General features: G+C 44.4%; 1 protein-coding gene across 1 annotated transcript in view; it reads left to right on the top strand.

Annotated features, from left to right (window-relative positions):
* Positions 1-21,812, top strand: part of LOC132378046 (NUAK family SNF1-like kinase 1) — an 81,877-nt gene that overhangs the window by 51,442 nt on the left and 8,623 nt on the right. The window contains exon 4 of the mRNA XM_059944695.1: positions 2,834-2,899. Coding sequence (XP_059800678.1) covers positions 2,834-2,899 — 66 coding nt within the window. The remainder of the gene's footprint in view (positions 1-2,833; positions 2,900-21,812) is intronic.

Raw genomic sequence — 21,812 nt, 5'->3', positions numbered from 1 at the left:
GATACAGTGACTTGTGTACTTTTCATTTAGTTCATAGTATTAGTGCATTGAGGTAGAGCAAAGTACAAAATTAGCAATGCAGAATTAACTGCAAAAGCTACAGAGAAAGCGCAGTGTGGATGAGTGATAATGTGCTAAAGGCATAGACTGTGAGGTCAGGAGATCATCTTCTCATAAGAGGGAAACATTTAATAGTCTTATAACAGCAAGAGAAAGCTGTCCTTGAGCCTGGTGGTATGTGGTTTCAGGCTTTTTTTCCGATGGATATTCACTTTCCAGGGCCCGAGAGGTTTATTGCTAGTTTCTGCGGGCATTCGATTAATAAATACATTAGTGCAGCACAACACTGTGGGCAGTTTTCCTGTGTTACACTGTTCTCAAACCCATGACTGGGCTATGTTACTGGACACAGTACTTAGTGAGTCGAATGTAACCATTAAAATTCTTTTTCTTCCTTCATTTCACAAGAAGAGAATAAGTATAGGGAACTTTGGTTTTCAAGAGATCGTGATGCTCTGGTTAAGGGAAAAAGGAGGTGCATAGCAAGTATGGGCAGGCAGGAACAAATGAGGTACCCATGGAGTATAAGAAATGCAAGAGAACACTTGGGAAAGGAATCAGGAGGGCAAGAATATCAGACAAGGTGAAGGAGAGTCCAAGAGCAAAAGGACAAGACTGGTCCTCTGGGAGATCAGAATGGTAATCCATGTGTGGAGTCAAAATAGATGGGGGAGAGCTTAAATAGATTTTCTCCATCTGTATTTACACAGGAGATGGATAGGGAGTCTATAGAAGTGAGGTAAAGCTGCATCAATTTCATGGACCTGTACAGATTACAGACAAGGAGGCGTTTGCTACCATGAGGCAAATCAGGGTGTTTAAATCCCCAGTGCCTGACAAGGTGCTCCCTGCAGACCCTATGGGAAGCAGGTGTACAAATTACTGGGGCCCCAGAAAAGATATTAAAATCATCTTTAGCAATAGGAGAGGTACCAGAGGATTGCAAGGTAGCCAATGGTGTTCCACTGTTTACGAAAGCCTTTAAACATAAACCAGAAAATTACAGGCCACTGAGTCTGACATCAGTTGTGGGACTCATAGGAAGGTATTTCAAGGGACTGGATATATAATTATTTGGATAGACATGAACTGATTAAGAATAATCAGCATGGCTTAGTACATGATGGATATTGTCTAGCCAATCTTAAGAGTTTTTGAAGGTTTATTACCGGGAAAGTGGATGAATGCAAGGCAGTGGATGTTATCTACATGGACTTTACAAAGGCACTTGACAAGGTCCCATAAGGGAGATTCATTAAGAAGGTTCAGTTGCTCGGCATTCAAGATGAGGTAGTAAATTGGATTAGACATTGGCTTTGTGGGAGAAGCCAGAGAGTAGCAGTAGATGGTTGCCTCTATGACTGGAGGCCTGTGACTAGTGGTGTGCCACAGAGATCAGTGTTGGGTCCTTCGCTGTTTGTCATCGGTATCAGTGATCTGGATGATAGTGTGGTTAACTGGATCAGCAAATTTGAGGATGGCACCAAGATTGGGGGTGTAGTGGACAGTGAGGCAGGCTGTCATGGCTTGCAGAGGGATCTGCATCAGCTGGAAAAATGGTCTGAAAAATGGCAGATGGAATTCAATGCAGACAAATGTAAGGTTTTGCATTTCGGGAGGACCAAACAGGGTTGGTCTTACACAGTGAACGGTTGAGCACTGAGGAGTGTGGTAGAACAAAGGAATCTGGGAATACAGGAATTCATTGAAAGTGATGTCTCAGGTAGATGGGATCGTAAAGAATGTTTTTGGTACATTGGCCTTTCGTAATCAATGTATTGAGAACAGGAGATGCCATGCTATGTTGAAGTTGTATAAGATGTTGGTGAGGCTTTTATTTGGAGTGTTCTGTACAGTTTTGGTCACCTACCTACAAGAAAGATGTAAAGAAGATTGAATGAGTACTGAGAAAATTTACAAGAATGTTGCTGGGTCTGGAGGAGCTGAATTAAGTAAAAATTGAATAGGTTACGACTTAATTCTGTGGAATGTAGAAAATTAAAAGGAAATTTGATAGAGCTGTACAAAATTATGAGGGGTACAGACAGGGTAAATGCAAGCAGGCTTTTTTCCACGGAGGTTGGGTGAGACTCCAACCAGAGGTCAGGGGTAAAGGGTGAAAGATGAGAAGTTTAAGGGGAAGGTGAGGGGAAACGTCTTCACTCAGAGGGTGGTGAGAGTGTGGAATGAGATGCCAACACAAGTAGTGCATGCAAGCTGGATGTCAATGCTTAATTGAAGTGTGGATAGGTGCAGGATGGGAGGGGTATGGATGGCTCTGATCGCGGAGCAGGTTGAAGGGAGTAGGCAGCTTAAATGTTTTGACATGGACCAAGTGGGATGAAGGATCTGTTTCTGTACTGTACTTCTCTTTGACCCTAAGAAAGGGATGGAGCAGCTGTTGGTAACCTTGGGACTGGAAGAGGTAACCTTGGTGCAGTGGGAGATGCCACGCTCATCCTGCGGATGATGCACGTACTTGTTCCTTGCAGTGGTCTCTTTAATTATTGTGTTTCACATGGTCTGAGAAACCCAGCATGCTTGAATCAATTCTGAAAGAAAGGTGAAATGCGAGCTTCATTATGGTGTTTAAAGATGAACTTCCTTCTCTTGGGAACATGTAGATTTCCTGACCCCACAGCTTACTGCTTTGATATCTTAACTCTTTGTTCACTAAGAGCCCACCAAGCTCAAACTCTTTTAAGTGTTATTACTCCTCTTGTCATCAGGTTACAATCTCATTGATTCTGAAACTTATTTTTGACCCGTATAGAAAGGAGTTGTGCACCGTGACCTGAAACTAGAGAACATTCTCCTGGATGAAAACTTTAATGTGAAGGTAGGAGTTCCAATTTGCCACTCTTTTCCTGTTTCTATAAAATTCAAAGTAAATTTATTATCAAAGAACATACAGTATAGCTCAGTGAAGATAGGCATCACACTGCATAAATGACTTAATGGAGGACCAATCATTCTTATAATTTCACTGTTAGGTAGTCAGGCTGAAAGTTAAATGGCCAATATTGCTGAAATAGTGGAAATAGCAAAAGGGAGATGGATTCATCATTTTACTCAAAGTGATTCGAAAATTCAAATTACGAAGCCAAGTCTTATCAGAGATCCTAGCAAATGATGTGTCAACCAGCTCATTATATTATTATATATAATTATGTTCTGGTCCATTCTCCTCTCCTATCAGATTTCTTCTGTCAGCGCTTTATCTTTTCCACCTATTACCTCTCAGCTTCTCACTTCATTCATCACTCTCACCCACCTACCTTTCCCTTCACCTGTCTTCACCTATCACCTTCTCCACACAGCCTCCTCTTCATATACTGGCTCCTTTCCAGTCCTGATGAAGGGCCTTGGCTCGACATGTCATCTCTTTATTCTTCTCCATAGATGCTGAGTTACTCCAGCTTTTTGTCTGTTTCTCATTATAATATTGCCAGTTGTTTAAGCAATTAATCAGAAATTGTAGCGTCATTGAGGTTTATACAGCCTCTCCTGCAGAAATTAATTTCAACACTAAATACAGAGACATGAGGAGGACGGCCATGACATCATCTACCCAAAATGGTCAAGTTAAAAAAAATAAAAAAAACAGCTTTTCATCCAACAAAATTGTATTATTTTATTATTGTCACATGTACCAAGATATAGTGAAAAGCTTATCTTGCGTACAGTTGACACAGATCAGTTTTACACAGTACACTGAGCTTGAACAATGTAAAACAGTAACAATGCAGAAGAAGATGCAAATGTTACTGAAAAAGTACAATGCAGGTAACTGGAAAATGTGCAAGATTGAGAGGTGGAGAATCCACCTTAGCTTAAAAGAGCTTCATTCAAGAGTCTGCTGATGGTGTGATAGAAGCTGCACTTGAGACTCATCATACGTGCTTTCAGGGCTTTGTAGCTTCTGCCCAACACAGGGTCCATAGAGAGGAGACTGGTTCCTCTAATGTGCTGAGTTGTGTCCACAACTCTCTGCAGTTTTTTGTAGTCACATGCAGAGCAGTCGTCATATCAATTCGTTATGCATTCAGACAGAATACTTGCTATGATGAATTGATAAAAATTGGTAAAAATCAACAAGGAAATGCGGAACTTTAGGCTCCTGAGAAATCAATTGCATTACTGAGCTTTCTTAGCTGTGATGCCATTGTGTTTGGGCCCAGACAGCCTGTTGTTGATGTTCATACCTGAGCATTTAAAGCTTTTGACCCTTCTTGATATATAAAGGAGCGTGTCTGCAGCCTGCTTTCTGAAGTCAATGGTCATCTCTTTTCTTTTGTTGCCATTGAGAGAAAGATTGTTGTCATGACCCCATGTCACGAATATCACTAAGTTCTTTATCTCAAATTTGATCAGCAATAAGTGAAAGTTTCCCTACCATAAGAGTTGCTGCATCTGAAGCAGTAATAAATCTAGCTTCCACTCTCAGTTGCAAACATATGGAAATTGCTTAAGCTTCTGGAAAGATGGCTAATTCATTGACATGCAGCAAGCTAGTTAAAATTTTTGTTTCAAGTGACTGTAAGGAGTCTGTACGTCCTCACTGAGGAGTGCGTGGGATTTCCATTGGCTTAACAAAATCCTTCCTTACACACACTGTGTGTGTTGATAGGTCTTCTGATCAGCAGATGTATAGGGAAAGAGGTAAGTTGTAGATCATGGGACAGAGAGGCTTGTGAACGTTCTTTTATTTAATAATTTAGAGATACAGTGCAGAGCAGCTCTTCTGGCCCAATAAGCCAGACCACCCTAGGCTGATCACAGGTCAATTCACAATGACCAATTAACCAGCACATCCTTAGCCTGTTGGAGGAGACTGGAGCAGCCGGGGGAAACACACCTGCTCAGGCGAAGGGTGTACAAGCTTTTGTACAGAGGAGACAGGAATTGAACTCCAAAGTCCAACATCTTGACCTGTCATAGCGCTGTGTTAAGCCCAATGCTCCCATGCCACCCCAAGTGCAGGCGGTCAGGATAGAGGTGGGAGAAATGGGTCTTGATAGGAGGGGGAAGTCAGAATGAGGAGGGGGCTCCCAATAACAATGAGGGCTTGGGGAAGGATGGTTGGCAAAAGCCAAGCCCAGCATAATGGGTAAATATTTGTCCCAAAATATTATAGTTACATTGGAAAATTTATCATGCAGTATATTCACGTATAGTGTTTCACAATACAAGTGTAGAATTAAATTTATGTACAAGATTTACATTTGTTTTATTTCAGCGACGCAGGCCATCTAGCCCTTCAACCCATTCAACCAGCAACCATTGATAAATCTGATTAACCCAAATGTAATCACAGAACAGTTTACAGTGACCAATAAATCTAACTAGTACATCTTTGGAGGACACCAGAGGACTGGAGAAAACCCACACATTCCACATGGAGGACATAGAGACTCCTCACAAAATGGCACCAAAATGGAACTCCAATATCTGGAATGCCAGAGTTATAGTATATTATTATAATACATTATACTGTATTCCAACAATTATTTTGTATTGGGATATTGTACTATAATAGCATATTGGCCACCACAGTTGGCGTGATGCTATTACAGAGTTCAATCCTGGCTTTTTCTGTAAGAAGATTGTACATAACTGACGTTCAGACCAAAGGTTTAAGATGTGTCTATTTTAACGTAAGGTGTATTGTGAACAAAGCAGATGAGCTTAGAACATGGATCAGTACTTGGAAAAATGGTGTGGTGGCCATTACAGAGACTTGGATGGCTCAGGGACAGGAATGGTTACTTCAAGTGCCGGGTTTTAGATGTTTCAGATAAAACAGGGAGGGAGGCAAAAGAGGTGAGGACGTGGCATCATTGATCAGAGATGGTGTCACGGCTGCAGAAAAGGTGGACGCCATGGAGGGATTGTCTACGGAGTTTCTGTGGGTGGAGGTTAGGAACAGGAAGGGGTCAATAACTCTACTGGGTGTTTTTTTATAGGCCACCCAATGTTAACAAGGATATCAAGGAGCAGATAGGGGAACAGATCCTGGAAAGGTGTAATAATAACAGAGTTGTCCTGGTGAGAGATTTTCATTTCCCAAATATCAATTGGCATGTCCATAGAGCAAGGGGTTTAGATGGGGTGGAGTTTGTTAGGTGTGTTCAGAAAGGCTTCTTGACACAATATGTAGATAAGCCTACAAGAGGAGAGACTATACTTGATTTGATATTGGGAAATGAACCTGGTCAGGTGTCAGGTCTCTCAGTGGGAGAGAATTTTGGAGATAGTGATCATAATTCTATCTCATTTACAATAGCATTGGAGATGGATAGGAACAGACAAGTTAGAAAAGCATTTAATTGGAGTAAGGGGAACTATGAGGCTATCAGGCAGGAAATTGGAAGCCTAAATTGGGAACAGATGTTCTCAGGGAAAAGTACAAAAGAAATGTAGCAAATGTTCAGGGGATATTTCTGTGGAGTTCTGTATAGGTACGTTCTAATGAGACAGGGAAGTTATGGTAGGGTACAGGAACCATGGTGTACAAAGGCTGTAATAAGTCTAGTCAAGAAGAAAGGAAAAGCTTACAAAAGGTTCAGCGAGCTAGAGATCTAGAAGATTATAAGGCTACTAGGAAGGAGCTTAAGAACGAAGTGAGGAGAGCCAGAAGGGGCCATGAGAAGGCCTTGGCGGGCAGAATTAAGGAAAACCCCAAGGCATTCTACAAGTATGTGAAGAGCAAGAGGATAAGATGAGAAAGAGTAGGACCTGTCAAGTGTGACAGTGGGAAAGTGTGTATGGAACTGGAGGAAATAGCTTCAGTATTCACCATGGAAAAGGATCTTGGTGATTGTAGTGCTGACTTGCAGCGGACTGAAAAGCTTGAGCATGTAGATTTTAAGAGAGAGGATGAGTTGGAGGTTTTGGAAAGCATCAAGTTGGATAAGTCACCAGGACTGGATGAGATGTACCCCAGGCTACTGGGGGAGGCGAGAGAGGAGATTGCTGAGCCTCTGGCAATGATCTTTCCATCATCAATGAGGGCAGGAGAGGTTCCAGAGGATTGAAGGGTTGCGGATGTTGTTCTTTATTCAAGAAAGAGAGTAGAGATAGCCCAGGAAATTATAGACCAGTGAGTCTTACTTCAGTGGCTAGTAAGTTGATGGAGAAGGTCCTGAGATGCACGATTTATGAACATTTGGAGAGGTATAATATGATTAGGAATAATCAGAAATAGCTTTGTCAAGGGCAGATCATGCCTTATGAGCCTGACTGAATTTTTTGAGGATGTGACTGAACACATTGATGAAGAAAGAGCAGTAGATGTTGTGTATATGAATATCAGCAAGGCATTTGTTAAGGTACCCCATGCAAAGCTTATTGGGAAAGTAAAGAGGCATGGGATCCAAGGGGACATTGCTTTGTGGATCCAGAACTGGCTTACCCACAGAAGGCAAAGAGTGGTTGTAGACAGGTCATATTCTGCATGGAGGTCGGTATCCAGTGGAGTGCCTTGGGGATTTGTTCTAAGACCCTTAATCTTCATGATTTTTATAAATGGCCTGGATGAGAAAGTGGAGGGATGGGTTAGTAAGTTTGCTGATGACACAAAGGTTGGAGGTGTTGTGGATAGTGTGGAGGGTTGACCATGGTTACAGCAGGACATTGATAGGATGCAAAACTGGGCTGAGAAGTGGCAGATGGAGTTCAACCCAAATAAGTGTGAAGTGGTTCATTTTGGTAGGCCAAATATGATGGCAGAATATAGTATTAATGGTAAGACTTGGCAGTGTGGAGGATCAGAGGGATCTTGGGGTCTGAGTCCATAGGACACTCAAAGCAGCTGTGCAGGTTGACTCTGTAGTTAAGAAGGCATACGGTATATTGTCCTTCATCAATTGTGGAATTGTATTTAGGAGCTGAGATGTAATGTTGCAGCTATATAGGACCCTGGTCAGACCCCACTTGGAGTACTGTGCACAGTTCTGGTCGCCTCACTACAGGAAGGATGTGGAAGCCATAGAATGGGTGCAGAGAAGATTTACAAGGATGTTGCCTGGATTGGGGGAGCATGCCTTATGAGAATAGGTTGAGTGAACTTGGCTTTTTTACTGTGGAGCGATGCAGGATGAGAGTTGACCTGATAGAGGTGTACAAGATGATGAGAGGCATTGATTGTGTGGATAGTCAGAGGCTTTTTCCCCAGGGCTGAAATGGTTGCCACAAGAGGACACAGGCTTAAGGTGCTGGGGAGCAGGTACAGAGGAGATGTCAGGGATAAGTTTTTTACTCAGAGAGTGGTGAGTGCTTGGAATGGGCTGCCGGCAACGGTGGTGGAGGCGGATATGATAGGGTCTTTTAAGAGATTTTTGGATAGGTACATGGAGCTTAGAAAAATAGAGGGCTGTAGGTAAGCCTAGTAATTTCTAAGATAGAGACATGTTCAGCACAACTTTGTGGGCCAAAGGGCCTATATGATGCTGTAGGTTTTCTATGTTTCTATCCTTCCTATGGACTGTGTCGGCTTCCTCCCACGGCCCAAAGATGTATTGGTTAGCAGATTATTTGGTCAATGTAAATGTCCCGTGATTAGGCTAGGGTTAAATCAGTGGGTTGTTGACAGCACAGCTCGAAGAGCCAGAAGGGGCTGTTTAGTGCTGTATCTCTAAAAATAAACAAATAATTTTACTTCCAGATAATTTGCATCGGTAAATAGCTGGAGGAAGGTTCCAGCTCTTTCGCATTCCATGGGGTGCAGCGTGCCTCAATCATTGGTCTTTCTCTGGGGAGCCTTTGCTGTAGCTGCATCCAAGCACGTAGTTCTGGTCCTTGGAATGTGCCTGCCTGCAGCAGTTGATGATGGGAAGCTTCTTACACTAGAGAACAGCAGCTTTCTGGCAGACCAAAATGCTTCTTTCACCGATATAATAATTCTCTGGCAGCAGTTAACTTTCGCCTCAGTATGTGTCCCTGGGAACATCCTGTACACCACAGAATCCCTGTGCTGCACAGTTGTGTCAATGATCCTCAACAAAGACACTGCATTTCTTTCCAATCTCCTTGCCAAACAAACATTCCAGCAATGGATTAGAGTCTTATGAACAACCACCATGAGGCCAGGTCTTGTTTGAGTTGAGTCTGTAGCCAAGCTTGAAGGAACCCACCTCACCACCAGCCAAGCAAAGTCTTGGTACTTTGAACATAGAACACAACAGCACAGTACAGACTTCCAGCCCGCAATACTGTGCCAACCTTTTAATCTATTGTAAGATCAGTCTAACCCTTCCCTCCTACATAGCCCTCTATCTTCCCCATGGCTAAATGCTCTAACGTTTCTGTCTCTACCACCACCCTGGCAGGACATTCCACACACTCTCCAATCTCTGTGCAAAGAACTTACCTTTGACATCCCCCCCGTACTTTCCTCCAATCTCCTTAAAATTATGCCCTCTGGTATTACCTAGTTCTGCCCTGGAATTTGTTTTGGCTGTCCACTCGATCTATGCTTCTTATAATCTTATACACCTCTCTGAAGTCACTTCTCATCCTCCTTCACTCCAAAGAGAAAGTCCAAACTCACTCAACCTAAGACTATAAGACGTAGGAGCAGAATTAGGCCATTTAGCCCATTGAATCATACCTGATCCTTTTCCCCCTCCTCAGCACCAGTTCCCAGCCTTCTCCCCATAACCTTTGATTCTGTGATTCTGTGAATCAAGAACCTATCCATCTCAGCCTTAAATACACCCAATGACCTGGCCTCCACCGCTGCCTGTGGTAACAAATTCCACAAATTCACCACCCTCTGGCTAAAGAAATTTCTCTGCATCTCCATTTCTCTGCATGTCCCTCTATCCTGAGGCTGTACTCTCTTGTCCTAGAGTCGCCCACAATGGGAAACATCCTTTCCACATCCACTCTGCTTAGGCCTTTCAACATTTGACTCGCCTTTCTAAATTCCAGTGAGTACAAACCAAGAGTCATCAAACATTCCTCATCCGGCGTGGGATGGCGAGTCTGTCGGGACCCTGGGGACTTGCGGAAACTGTGGTGATTTCTTTTGAACTTACAGTCCTTTAACATCTTGAACTATTTTTACTGTGCCCATAGTCTGTTTTTGTCAGGAACGCGGCTGGATGGACCCAAACACAGGACGCATACACTGAAGTACTAGGGGGAGGACAGGATGGGGATGCCATGGCATTTAAGGGTAGAGCTGGAGTTCAGGCAGATAGAGTGCCAGGCAGGCAGAGCGGAGCGGGCTCCCGGGGTTCGGGCAGGCGGAGCGGAGCGGGCTCCCGAAGTCCCGGCAGGCGGAGCGGAGCGGGCTCCCGGGGTTCAGGCGGTCGGAGTGGAGCGGGCTCCCGGGGTTCGGGCAGGCGGAGCGGAGCGGGCTCCCGGAGTTCGAGTTCAGGTAGACAGGCTCCCAGGGTTCAGGCAGGCAGGCAGACAGGTCCCCGGGGTTCGGGCAGGCCGGCAGGTCTAGTTAGCTAGATAATCTGGCGGAGAGCCCTCCCTGGGTGGGCCGCATATATCCCGGGAAGGGCCGCCTCCCAGGTGGAAACACCAGAGGCCTAGGCATGACGTGGACCCCTAGGTAGGTGTGGGGCACAATCCCAGGGTTCGGGCAGGATGGGGCAGAACCCCCGCCGGGCAGCGGCAGACCGACCGGGCCTGCCCAACGGAGGCAAGGGGTAGGAACGGGCATAGGTTCAGAGTGACCAACACAACAGCCATGATAGCAGGAAAATTGGGAAAGGCCAGCAGACAGCGTGACTGCGCGAACAAAACAAACGAGCGGACAAGCGGTACCAGCGCATGGGAAGAAAGGTGGGGGAGAGGACCAACCTGGCAGTACTGGTACGGGGCAGAGAAGCATGATGAGGAGTGGATCTGAGCCCGGGCAGGATAACAGAAGAGTCCGAGAAGAGTTCGGAGCTGGCGGAGAATCAGAATAAAACGACCATCCGCCTGGTCCCAGTCCCAAGGCCCCTTATAAACACCTGCAGCTCAGTGAGTTACAGGTGTGCCTCCTTGAGCCAGGAGGGTCCTAACTAGTTCACGGGTGATGGGAGGGGCGACTGCAGGACTCAGAGTCCGGAGCCCTCGGACCGGATCAAGACCCGGAATGCGGATTCCAGACTGGACTGGACCCTGACAGTTTTTTCAATCAATTATGCTATTGTTTGCACTGCTGTAACTATATGTTGTAATTATGTGGTTTTGTGCAGGTCTTGTAGCTTTAGTGTTTGGTCTTGTTTTTGTCTGGTGGATTTGGAGCTCCTTTCTGGGGAACGCGCTAGACGGTAGTGCGATACTAATACGCAGCAGCCTCTCCGGACTCTGGATTGGGGATTGCCAAACATTATGTGGATTTTCTGGTGTAGTCTGTTTTGTCATATGCTTTTGTGATATCATTCTGGGGGAACGTTGTCTCATTTTTTAACTGTATTGCATTTGTGGTTTCTAAATGACAATAAACTGAATCTGAATCTGATATGATAACCCTTTCATTCCTGGAATCATCCTTGTGAACCTCCTCCGGACCTTCTCCAATGCCAGCACATCTTTTCTAAGATGAAGGGCCCAAAACTGTTCACAACACTCAAGGTGAGGCCTCACCAGGGCCTTTTAAAGACTCAGCATCACATCCTTGCTCTTGTATTCTAGACTTCTTGAAATGAATGCTAACATTCAAATTTTTGGATTTTCTCCCCATTTAGAAAATAGTCCGCTCATTTATTGACCATGCATTTTCCAACTTTGTATTTCATTTGCCACTTTCTTGCACATTCTCCTAATCTGTTTCCTTCTGCATCCTCCCTGTTTCCTACACACTACCTGCCCTCCACCGATCTTCACATCATCTGCAAACTTGGCAACAAAGCTATCTATTCCATCATCTAATTCATTAATATGCAGCATAAAAATAAGCGGTCCCAACATTGACCCCTTTGAAGCACTACTAGTCACTGGCAGCCAACCAAAAAAAGTTGCTTTTTATTCCCACTTACTGCCTCCTATAAATCAGCCAATGTTCTAACCATGCCAGTAACTTTCCGATAATATCATGGGCTCTTATAACCATATAACAATTACAGCATGGAAACAGGCCATCTTGGCCCTTCTAGTCCATGCCGAACGCTTACTCTCACCTAGTCCCACCTACCTGCACTCAGCCCATAACCATCCCTTCCTTTCCTGTCCATATACCTATCCAATTTTACTTTAAATGACAATATCGCACCTGCCTCTATGCTCGTAACACACCGCTACCACTCCCTGAGTAAAGAAATTCCCCCTCATGTTACTCCTAAACCTTTGCCCCCTAATTCTTAACTCATGTCCTCTTGTTTGAATCTCCCCTACTCTCAATGGAAAAAGCCTATCCATGTCAACTCAATCTATCCCCTTCATAATTTCAAATACCTCTATCAAGTCCCCCCTCAACCTTCTATGCTCCAAAGAATAAAGACCTAACTTGTTCAACCTTACTCTGTAACTTAGGTGCTGAAACCCAGGTAACATTCTAGTAAAGCTCCTCTGTACATTTTGTTGTCTATTTTGTTGACATCTTTTCTATAATTCGATGACCAGAATTGTACACAATACTCCAAATTTGGCCTTACCAATGCCTTGTACAATTTTAACATTACATCCCAACTCCTATACTCAATGCTCTGATTTAAAAAGGCCAGCATACCAAAAGCTTTCTTCATCACCCTATCCACATGAGATTTCACCTTCAGGGAACTATGCACCATTATTCCTAGATCACTCTGTTCTTCTGCATTCTTCAATGCCCTACCATTTACCATGTATGTCCTATCTTGATTAGTCCTACCAAAATGTGGCACCTCACACTCAGCATTAAACTCCATCTGCCATCTTTCAGCCCACTCTTCTAACTGGCCTAAATCTCTCTGCAAACTTTGCAAACCTACTTCATTATCCACAACACCAATCCAATTTGCCACCCCATCATCCAGATCATTAATGTATATGACAAACAACACTAGACCCAGTACAGATCCCTGAGGCACACCACTAGTCACCGGCCTCCAACCTGACAAACTTGGTGAGCAGCCTCATGTGTGGCACCTTGTCCAAGGCCTTCTGAAAGTCCAAATGTATAACATTCACTGCATGTTTTATCTATCCTACTTGTAATCTCATCAAAGAATTCCAACCGGTTCATCAGGCAAGATTGTCAGAATCCAATGATTTTTGGAAGATGAGATCATTACTACTGCTTCTACAATCTGTACTGCTACCTCTTTCAGAACCCTCATCTGGTCCGGGTGACTTATGTACCCTTAGGTCTTTCAGCTTTTTGAGCACATTCTCCCTTGTAATAGTAACTGCACTCACTTCTCTTCCCTCACACCCTTCAACACCTGGCACACTGCCAGTGTCTTCCACAGTGAAGACTGATGTAAAATACTCAATTCATCTGCCAATCTCCTTGTCCTTCATTATTATTTCTTGAGCCTCATTTTCTAGCAGTCCTATATCTACTCTCATCTCTCTTTTATTTTTCACATTCTTGAAAAAGCTTTTTCTATCCATTTTGATATTGTTTGCTAGCTTGCTTTCATATTTCATTTTTTCCCTTCTGATGATTCTTTTAGCTGCTCTCTGTAGGTTTTTAAAAACTTCCCAATTTACTTCCTGCTAATTTTTGCTTTGTTGAATACCCGTAAAATAGCCTTTTACGTTAGCTTTGACTTCCCATGTCAGCCACTGTTGTACTGTTTTGCCATTTGAGTATTTGCTTGCTTTTGGAATTCATCCATCCTGCACCTTCCTCAATTTTCCCAGAAACTCATGCCATTGCTGCTCGGCTGTCATCCCTGCCAACATCTCCTTCCAATTTGCTTTGACCAACTCCTCTCTCATACCACTGTAATTTCATTTACCCCACTGAAATACTGCTAGGCCAGACTTTACTTTCTCCCAGTCAAGTTTTACTGCCTCCTAAGGGTTCTTGTACTTTAAACTCCCTAATCTCCTCCAGTTCATTACATAACACCCAATCCAGTTTAGCTGATCTCCTAGTAGGCTAAACGAATCTATTCTTAAAAAAACTCGTAGATATTCAACAAATTCACCCTCTTAAAAGCCATTACCAACCTAATTTTTCCAGTTGACCTGCATGTTGAAATCTCTTATGTTCATCATAACATTGCCCTTTTTGCACTCCTTTTCTGATTCCTGTTGTAATTTGGTGCTCCACTCAAGCCTGTCGTCCAGGTTCACCCCCAGGTACTTGTGGGTCCTCACCACATCCACATCCTCACTATCAATAATAACAGGGAGCAGTGCAGAAATAAATAATGGAATAATGGAAATGAAAGAAAGAGTAAAAATAAATAAAAATACAGAAAATATCGAGAACCTGAGATGAAGAGTCCTTGAAAGTGAGTCCATAGGTTGTGGAATCATTTCAGTGATGGTAGTTATTCCCTTTGATTCAAGAACCTGGTGTTTGAGGGTTAATCACTATTACCCCATAACCATTGGGTATGAGGGATAACTGATAAAATATTAAATATTAGCAAATCTTGACTGATTCATGCAATGAAGTATTGAATGTTTTTATCTTGGAGATACAAGAGGCTATAGATGCTCTAATCTGGAGCAGAAGACAAGCTGCTGAAGGAACTCAGTTGTTCAGACAGCATTTTTGTAGTTAAGGGATGGTCAATATTTCAGTCCAGACCTTGCATCAGGATATTTTGACTTTTTTCCTTTTTTGTGTTAATGCTTTTTGTGTGTGGCCTCCATCGGTCGTGGTCCACCATGGGTACTGAGCCTCTGGTAGTCACTGGTTTGTCGAGCAGCGTCGACTCTGGCTATTGAGGCTGATCCTGGAACGGCAGGCTCTGCCACAGTTGCTGCATGTGTAGGGTGTCGTGGAATTGTTTTCCGCTGTGCTCTCCATTTAGCTCTCCGCTCCTCAAACTGACTCAGGATCACTCATTCACCTTGCTGTAGGTGTTGCTGAAGAGTACCTCACCATTTGTTCCGGTCGTCTGCTGTATCCTCCCAGCACTCTGTGTTCAATTTTAAGGCTTTCATGTCGCACTTGCAGAGGTCCTTGAAGTGAAGCTGGGGTCTACCAACGTTCCTCTTGCCTGTTGCTAGTTCTCCGTAGAGGATGTCCTTTGGCAGTCTACCATCCTTCATGTGACGGACATGGTGCAGTGCAGTCTACATTATCTTAAAAGTGTGAACATTGTGGGAAGTCCAGCCCGGGAGGGGACCTCAGAGTTTGGGTCTTTGTCTCTCCAGGTGATGCTGAGGATGCGGCGAAGGCTGAGCAGATGAAAACTATTGAGTTTCCTCTCCTGTTTGGAGTAGATGGTCCAAGTCTCGCTACCATACAGGAGGGTGCTGATAACACATGCCTTGTATAAAGCAGTCTTGGTCTTTGTAGTGAGTTTTAGATTCTCCCAGACCCACAAGGAGAGTCGAACAAAGTTTGATGTTGCTTTGCCGATACACCTGTTGACTTCGGCATTGAGGGAGAGATCGACCCCAAGTATGTGAACTCATGGACCACTTCTAGATTGTAATTGTCGATGGTAATGACTGGTGTCTCCACCACGTTCTGGGCAAGGATATTTGTTTTCTTTAGGCTGATGGTAAGCCTGAAGTCCTTGCGTGCCTTAGAGAAGCAGTTCTTGAGAGTTTGTAGTTGCCATTTTGGTGTGCGAGGTTATAGCAGCGTCATTGGCAAAGAGCATGTCATGCATTAAGACCTTTCTCACCTTTGTTCTTGCTCTCAGGCGCGCAGGGTTGAACAGCCGCCCATCAGACCCGGTGTACATGTAGATGCCTTCTGTCAATGACCCAAACGCGTGCTTCAATAACAGAGAGAAGAAGATGCCGAATAACGTTGAGGTCAACACACATCCTTTTTTGATTCCATTATGAATAGCGAAGGGTTCTGATGAGCTGCCATCGTACTGAACAGTAGCCCTCACGTCATCATGGAATGACTTGATGATACTTTGGAGTTTCAGGGGACAGCCGATCTTGAGGAGCATCTGAAAGAGCCCATCCTTGCTGACAAGGTTGAATGCCTTGGTCAAGTTGATGAAAGTGACATAGAGGGGTTTCTGTGGTTCCCTGTGCTTCTCCTGGAGTTGCCGGAGTGAGAAAACCATGTCGACAGTTGACCTTACGCGAAAACCACATTGGGATTCAGGGTAGACCTGTTCTGCCAGAGCTTGTAGACATGCCAGAGCTACACGAGCAAAGACTTTGCTGACAATACTCAGGAGGGAGATACCCCTGTAGTTGTTGCAGTTGCTCCTAACACCCTTGTTCTTGTACAAAGTGACGATTTTGGAGTCACGCAGATCCTGTGGTATGACTTCTTCCTTCCAGCACTGACAGAGGACCTCGTGTAAAGGTTGGAGGAGTGAGCTCTTGCAGTGTTTGATCAGGTCTGGAGGAATCCCATCATTGCCGGGAGCTTTCCCTGGGGCCAGACTGAGGTCCTCAATGGTTGGTTCAGAGTCGAGTTCATCCATGACTGGTAGACAATCGATGGCATCAATGGCTGAGCTAACAGCAACATTTTCCCTCGAGTATAGAGCTCAGGGTAGTGTTCCATCTGCTTGCTTTTATCAGTGATTATTTCACCACTGGATGACTTCAGGAGTGTTGTCTTGCTCTGCGATGGGCCAAGGGCCTTCTTGATACCATCACACCTCAATCTGATGTTGCCTGTCACAGCTGCTGTCTGAATGTCCTCACTGAGCTGGTGCCAGTACTCATGTGTACTCTGCCTTGCAGTCTGTTGCACTTTGCTTCTAGCAGCTCAAAGAGCCTGGGGTGTTTGGTCGGATGGTGAGTACTCGTACTCTGTGAGAGCTGCACACTTGGCTTCGGTGACAGGAGTCATGATGCTGGACTTCGCCTCAAACCAGTCACTCTTTTTGTTGTCTTCCTTCCAAAGATAGAGAGTGCTGGTGTCGCAAAGGTATGACCATCGTTCTGTTGCAGTATCTCCTTGTGAGGAGGTAGTCATAGCAGCCGGTGTGACTTGGCAAACTGGTCAACCTTTTCTGACTCTTTCATCTCTGTTGTGTTGATGCGAGGTTTTCCAGTTTGTTTGGAGTGGTGAATTTTCTTCGGACATAGTTTGATCTTGCAGCATACTAAAGCATGATTCGTATCGCAGTCTGCACTGTGGTATGAGCAGGTGATTAGTACAGAGTTGATGAAAGAGCGCCTGGTGATGATCAGGTCAAGTTGGTGCCAGTGTTTAGACTGTGGATGTCGCCATGAGACCTGGTACTGCGACTTCGTCTGAAAGTAGGAGTTAGTTACCCTCAGGCCGTGACAGGAGCAGAACTCCTGGAGACGTCCATTGTCATTTATTTTGCCAATTCCAAAGTAGCCAAGTCAAGACGGCCAGGAATCATTATCAGCTCCCACTCTAGTGTTGAAGTCACCAAGGAGAACGAGTTGCTCATTACTGGGAATATTCCTGACAACAGCTTCTAATTTGTGGTAGAACATTTGTTTGCCTCAGAGGTGGAGTTCAAGGTAGGGGCATACACACTGATGAGAGACACTGGGCCATGACTGGTGTGTAGGCGGAGAGTCATAAGCGGTTCGGATCCATTTTCTGGTGGCTCCACCATTTGCAACAAGGACTTCCTAATGGTAAAACTCACTCCATGCTCGTGGGGCTCGTCTTGGTTCTTTCCCTGCCAGAAAAATGTGTAGTCCCTTTCCTTCAGTGAATCCGCCAAACGTGTTTCTTGTAGGGCAACTAAACCTTGAGCCTTAGTAGCTCATTGTTAATGACTGCTGTTTATTGTGCATCTTCGATATCCTTGAGGTTTTGGTCAAGTCCAGTCATCATTGTGCGGACATTCCAACATCCCAACCTGAGGGGTGTTGTCTTATTCAATTTGTTTTCTTCTTGTCTGGTGCAGTAGTTACAGTCAGCTCTTTGTGGAATAATCCATTATCCCATGCACCCAATGAGGAAGACTGACTGTGGTGGGACAGCATCTTATCGGCTGGGGGCTGCCCAGCTTGAGGCAGGCGGTAGCTGTTCAGTGAAACGCGATGGTCTCTCCCACCATTGGAAGCAACCCCTAGTGCCATGCTCTAGGCATTATGACTTATAACCGGTAATTGCTGCTTCCCATGTTTGTCCAACACTATAAAGCGAAGCTGGAGTGGCCTCTCCAGGGGGCAAGCCAGGGCAGAATTGATAAGGAGTTCCGTTTGTTGCCCATGCATTGGGAACCCCCCCATGCTGATGACAGGTGCAAAGGAACGATGAAAGTCAATACGGTTTGATGCCAGCAGTATCACGGGAGTTGCCGTGCCAGTGCTGGGTACAGCAGTCAGCCACCTTCGGGAGTCCTACTCCGCATCTTTCCTCGGGGTTTACTCCAAAGCCTTTCCTATGAGTGGGTATAGATACTTTTGGCACTTAAGCGGAGGTTTGAAATTGGAGTTTTCTCTCTCCTAGATGAGCTACCATCCATGATTAACGAGCCCCTTCTGCCTGGAGCAACTGTTTTTAAGGCACCATTGGCCCGCCTTTGCCCCTTTTCCTGTCAGTGAGAACAGCTCCACCGGGCATAAAAACTATGCTACACTTGAAGGCCAGGAGTTGGACTGGGTTGTCAGAGGCTGTTTGAGATGCACGCCACGAAGAGCATTTGTTTAGCAGTGGGAGCTCGTCCCCACTACCACCCTTCAGCTATGACTACCTTTAGAACCTGTTAGTTACATTAATATTTGTTAAGAAGATCAAAATCAAACAACAATTATTGGGAAATAAATAGCAATAGAATATATTTTCCACACTGAATAATCATTTTATTTAAAATAAAAGATGGCAGAATATTGAGCATATTTCTGTATAAATGGGTTTGGAAGAAGATTGTATTTTAAGTAAGTAACTTCTAATTTTCTTCAATGAATTTAACTGATTGAATCATGCCCCCCAAAAAAGGGGTTAGCTTTCAGCTACACCAAGTAATTCAAAAATAGCTAAGTATACAATCCCTTATTTGGCAAGAATTCCACAACTAAGTAAGTGGAACTTAAAGAATGCCAATCATGCAAATATTCTTTCTTAATAAAATTCAGAATGTGCACCTCAGCATTAAGAATTCTTCAATCTTCACTTATACAACATTCTTGCACATGCAAGTACACTTAAATAGCCATGAGTCAATGAGAGATTAATAGGTCTGGTTTATAAATTGGCTCCCTTATTTCATGCCATTTTGAATACTTGGATGTTAAGCAACTTCTAACTCACTAAGTTAAATTGTTCCTGTAAAGTAATCAGCATCATGCAGTTACAATGTTGACAATATTGACAGTATTCACTTAATGACTGCCCAAAACTGACAGTTTTGCATTCACACAGTTAAACACTGAATTCCAGACAATGGTATCAGTGACATTATGCTCCTCCAGGACGTTAACTGTTAACATTTTCAAACAGGGAACTTTCTGAAGTTACTATATTAACAACTTTAACTTTTTTGCTCTGTATTCTAACTATTTCCTCCCATTAAAAGATAATCCTTGTGGAGTAAATGTTATTAGTGTTCTAGGCATTTTTTAGTGCTGCTGAATACAGGGTTGAGTCACAAAACATTATTTCATTGGTAAATTCCAAATCCTTGCAGAATAATTTTCAAAAATATATTGTTTTAAAACTAATCAGAATTGATTTTTACTTCAATTATGGCATAGCTATGATCTTATCTGTATGATACTATTTATGATTTCTCTAAAATATTTAAAGCTAGTTAAAATTAGAGTTGCCGATTTCCTAGTTTGCCCATCATGAGTGGTTGATTGATTGATGCTATTAGGGTTACTGGAAGCCAATCCTCTAATGCAGATGTCAAAATAAAATTCATATGAAAGAAGGAGAAACTCACAACATAGTGATTGCTAGATACATTTATGAATCATTCATCAATGACAGTGGAAGCAGTGTAGCAAAGTTTGGCTGAATTGCTGGAAATATTGTAGATTGTGTCACCATGTTGTACTTCAGTGATATTCAACTCATATTCGGAGTAAGAAGGCTGTGAGTGAACGGCTGATTTTTTGGAGCGAAGGGACTTTTTTACTTCTCGGGTTAAAGAGAGGCGAGACTGCGCAGGCGCGTGACGTCAGCCGGTAGAGTGCAAAAAGTTTAAAAAGAAGGCAGCCATATCCATCGGGCAGCGGAGTGGTAGAGCTTTGGCTCAACAGGCTTAGGCAGTAACGGGACAAGGCGAGGCAGGAAGTGTGTGTGTGTGTGTGTGTGTGTGTGAGGACAGTTTTCTGTGCTCGGTGTCAGATGCGGGTGGTCCTGGAGTCTCCCAGCCTCCCGGATGGCCATATCTGCGTCAGGTGTGTCGAGTTGCAGCTCTTGAGGGACCGAATTAGGGAACTGGAGATGCAGCTCAATGACCTTCGCCTGGTCAGGGAGAGCGAGGAGGTGACAGAGAGGAGTTACAGGCAGGTAGTCACACCGGGGCCATGGGAGACGGACAAGTGGGTCACAGTCAGGAGAGGGAAGGGGAAGAGTCAGGTACTAGAGAGTACCCCTGTGGCTGTACCCCTTGACAAAAAGTACTCCTGTCTGAGTACTGTTGGGGGGGACAGCCTACCTGGGGGAAGTGGCAGTGGCTGTTCCTCTGGCACAGAGTCTGTCCCTGTGGCTCAGAAGGGTAGGGAAGGGAAGAGGAAGGCAGTAGTTATAGGGGACTCTGTAGTCAGGCGTTCAGACAGGCAATTCTGTGGACACAGGAAATAAACTCTGATGGTAGTTTGACTCCCAGGTGCCAGGGTCCAGGATGTTTTGGATCGCATCCAAGAAATTCTGTGGTGGGAGGGAGAACAGCCAGAGGTCATGGTACATATTGGTACCAATGACATAGGTAGGAAAAGAGAAGCGGTCCTGAAAAAAGACTACAGGGAGTTAGGAAGGAAGTTGAGAAGTGGGACTGCAAAGGTAGTAATCTTGGAATTACTGCCTGTGTCATGTGACAGTGAGAATAGGAATAGGATGAGGTGGAGGATAAATGCGTGGCTGAGGGGTTGGAACAGGGGGCAGGGATTCAGATTTCTGGATCATTGGGACCTCTTTTGGGGCAGGTGTGACCTGTACAAAAAGGACGGGTTGCATTTGAATCCCAGGGGTCTAATATCCTGTTGGGGAGGTTTGCTAAGGCTACTGGGGGGAGTCTAAACTAGAATTGTTGGGGGCCGGGAACCGAACCGAAGAGACTGGGGGTTAGCTCACAAATAGAGAAAGCTTAGAGACCATGTGTGAGAGGGAGGATAGACAAGTGATAGGGAAGGAATGCGCTCAGATCTAAGGCTTGAGGGGCGTCTATTTTAATGCAAGGAGTGTTGTGAACAAAGCGGATGAATTTAGAGCATGGATCAGTACTTGGAGATATGATGTGGTGGCCATTACAGAGACTTGGATGGCTCAGGGACAGGAGGGGTTACTTCAAGTGCCGGGTTTTAGATGTTTCAGAAAGGACAGGGAGGGAGGCAAAAGAGGTGGGGGCATGGCACTGTTGATCAGAGATGGTGTCACGGCTGCAGAAAAGGTGGATGCCATGGAGGGATTGTCTATGGAGTCTCTGTGGGTGGAGGTTAGGAACAGGAAGGGGTCAATAACTTTACTGGGTGTTTTTTATAGGCCACCTAATAGTAACAGGGATATTGAGGAGTAGATAGGGAAACAGATACTTGAAAGGTGTAATAATAACAGAATTGTC

The sequence above is a fragment of the Hypanus sabinus genome, chromosome 19, assembly GCF_030144855.1.
Source record: "Hypanus sabinus isolate sHypSab1 chromosome 19, sHypSab1.hap1, whole genome shotgun sequence".
Lineage (NCBI taxonomy): Eukaryota > Metazoa > Chordata > Chondrichthyes > Myliobatiformes > Dasyatidae > Hypanus > Hypanus sabinus.
This window is presented reverse-complemented; position numbering and strand designations above follow the sequence as displayed.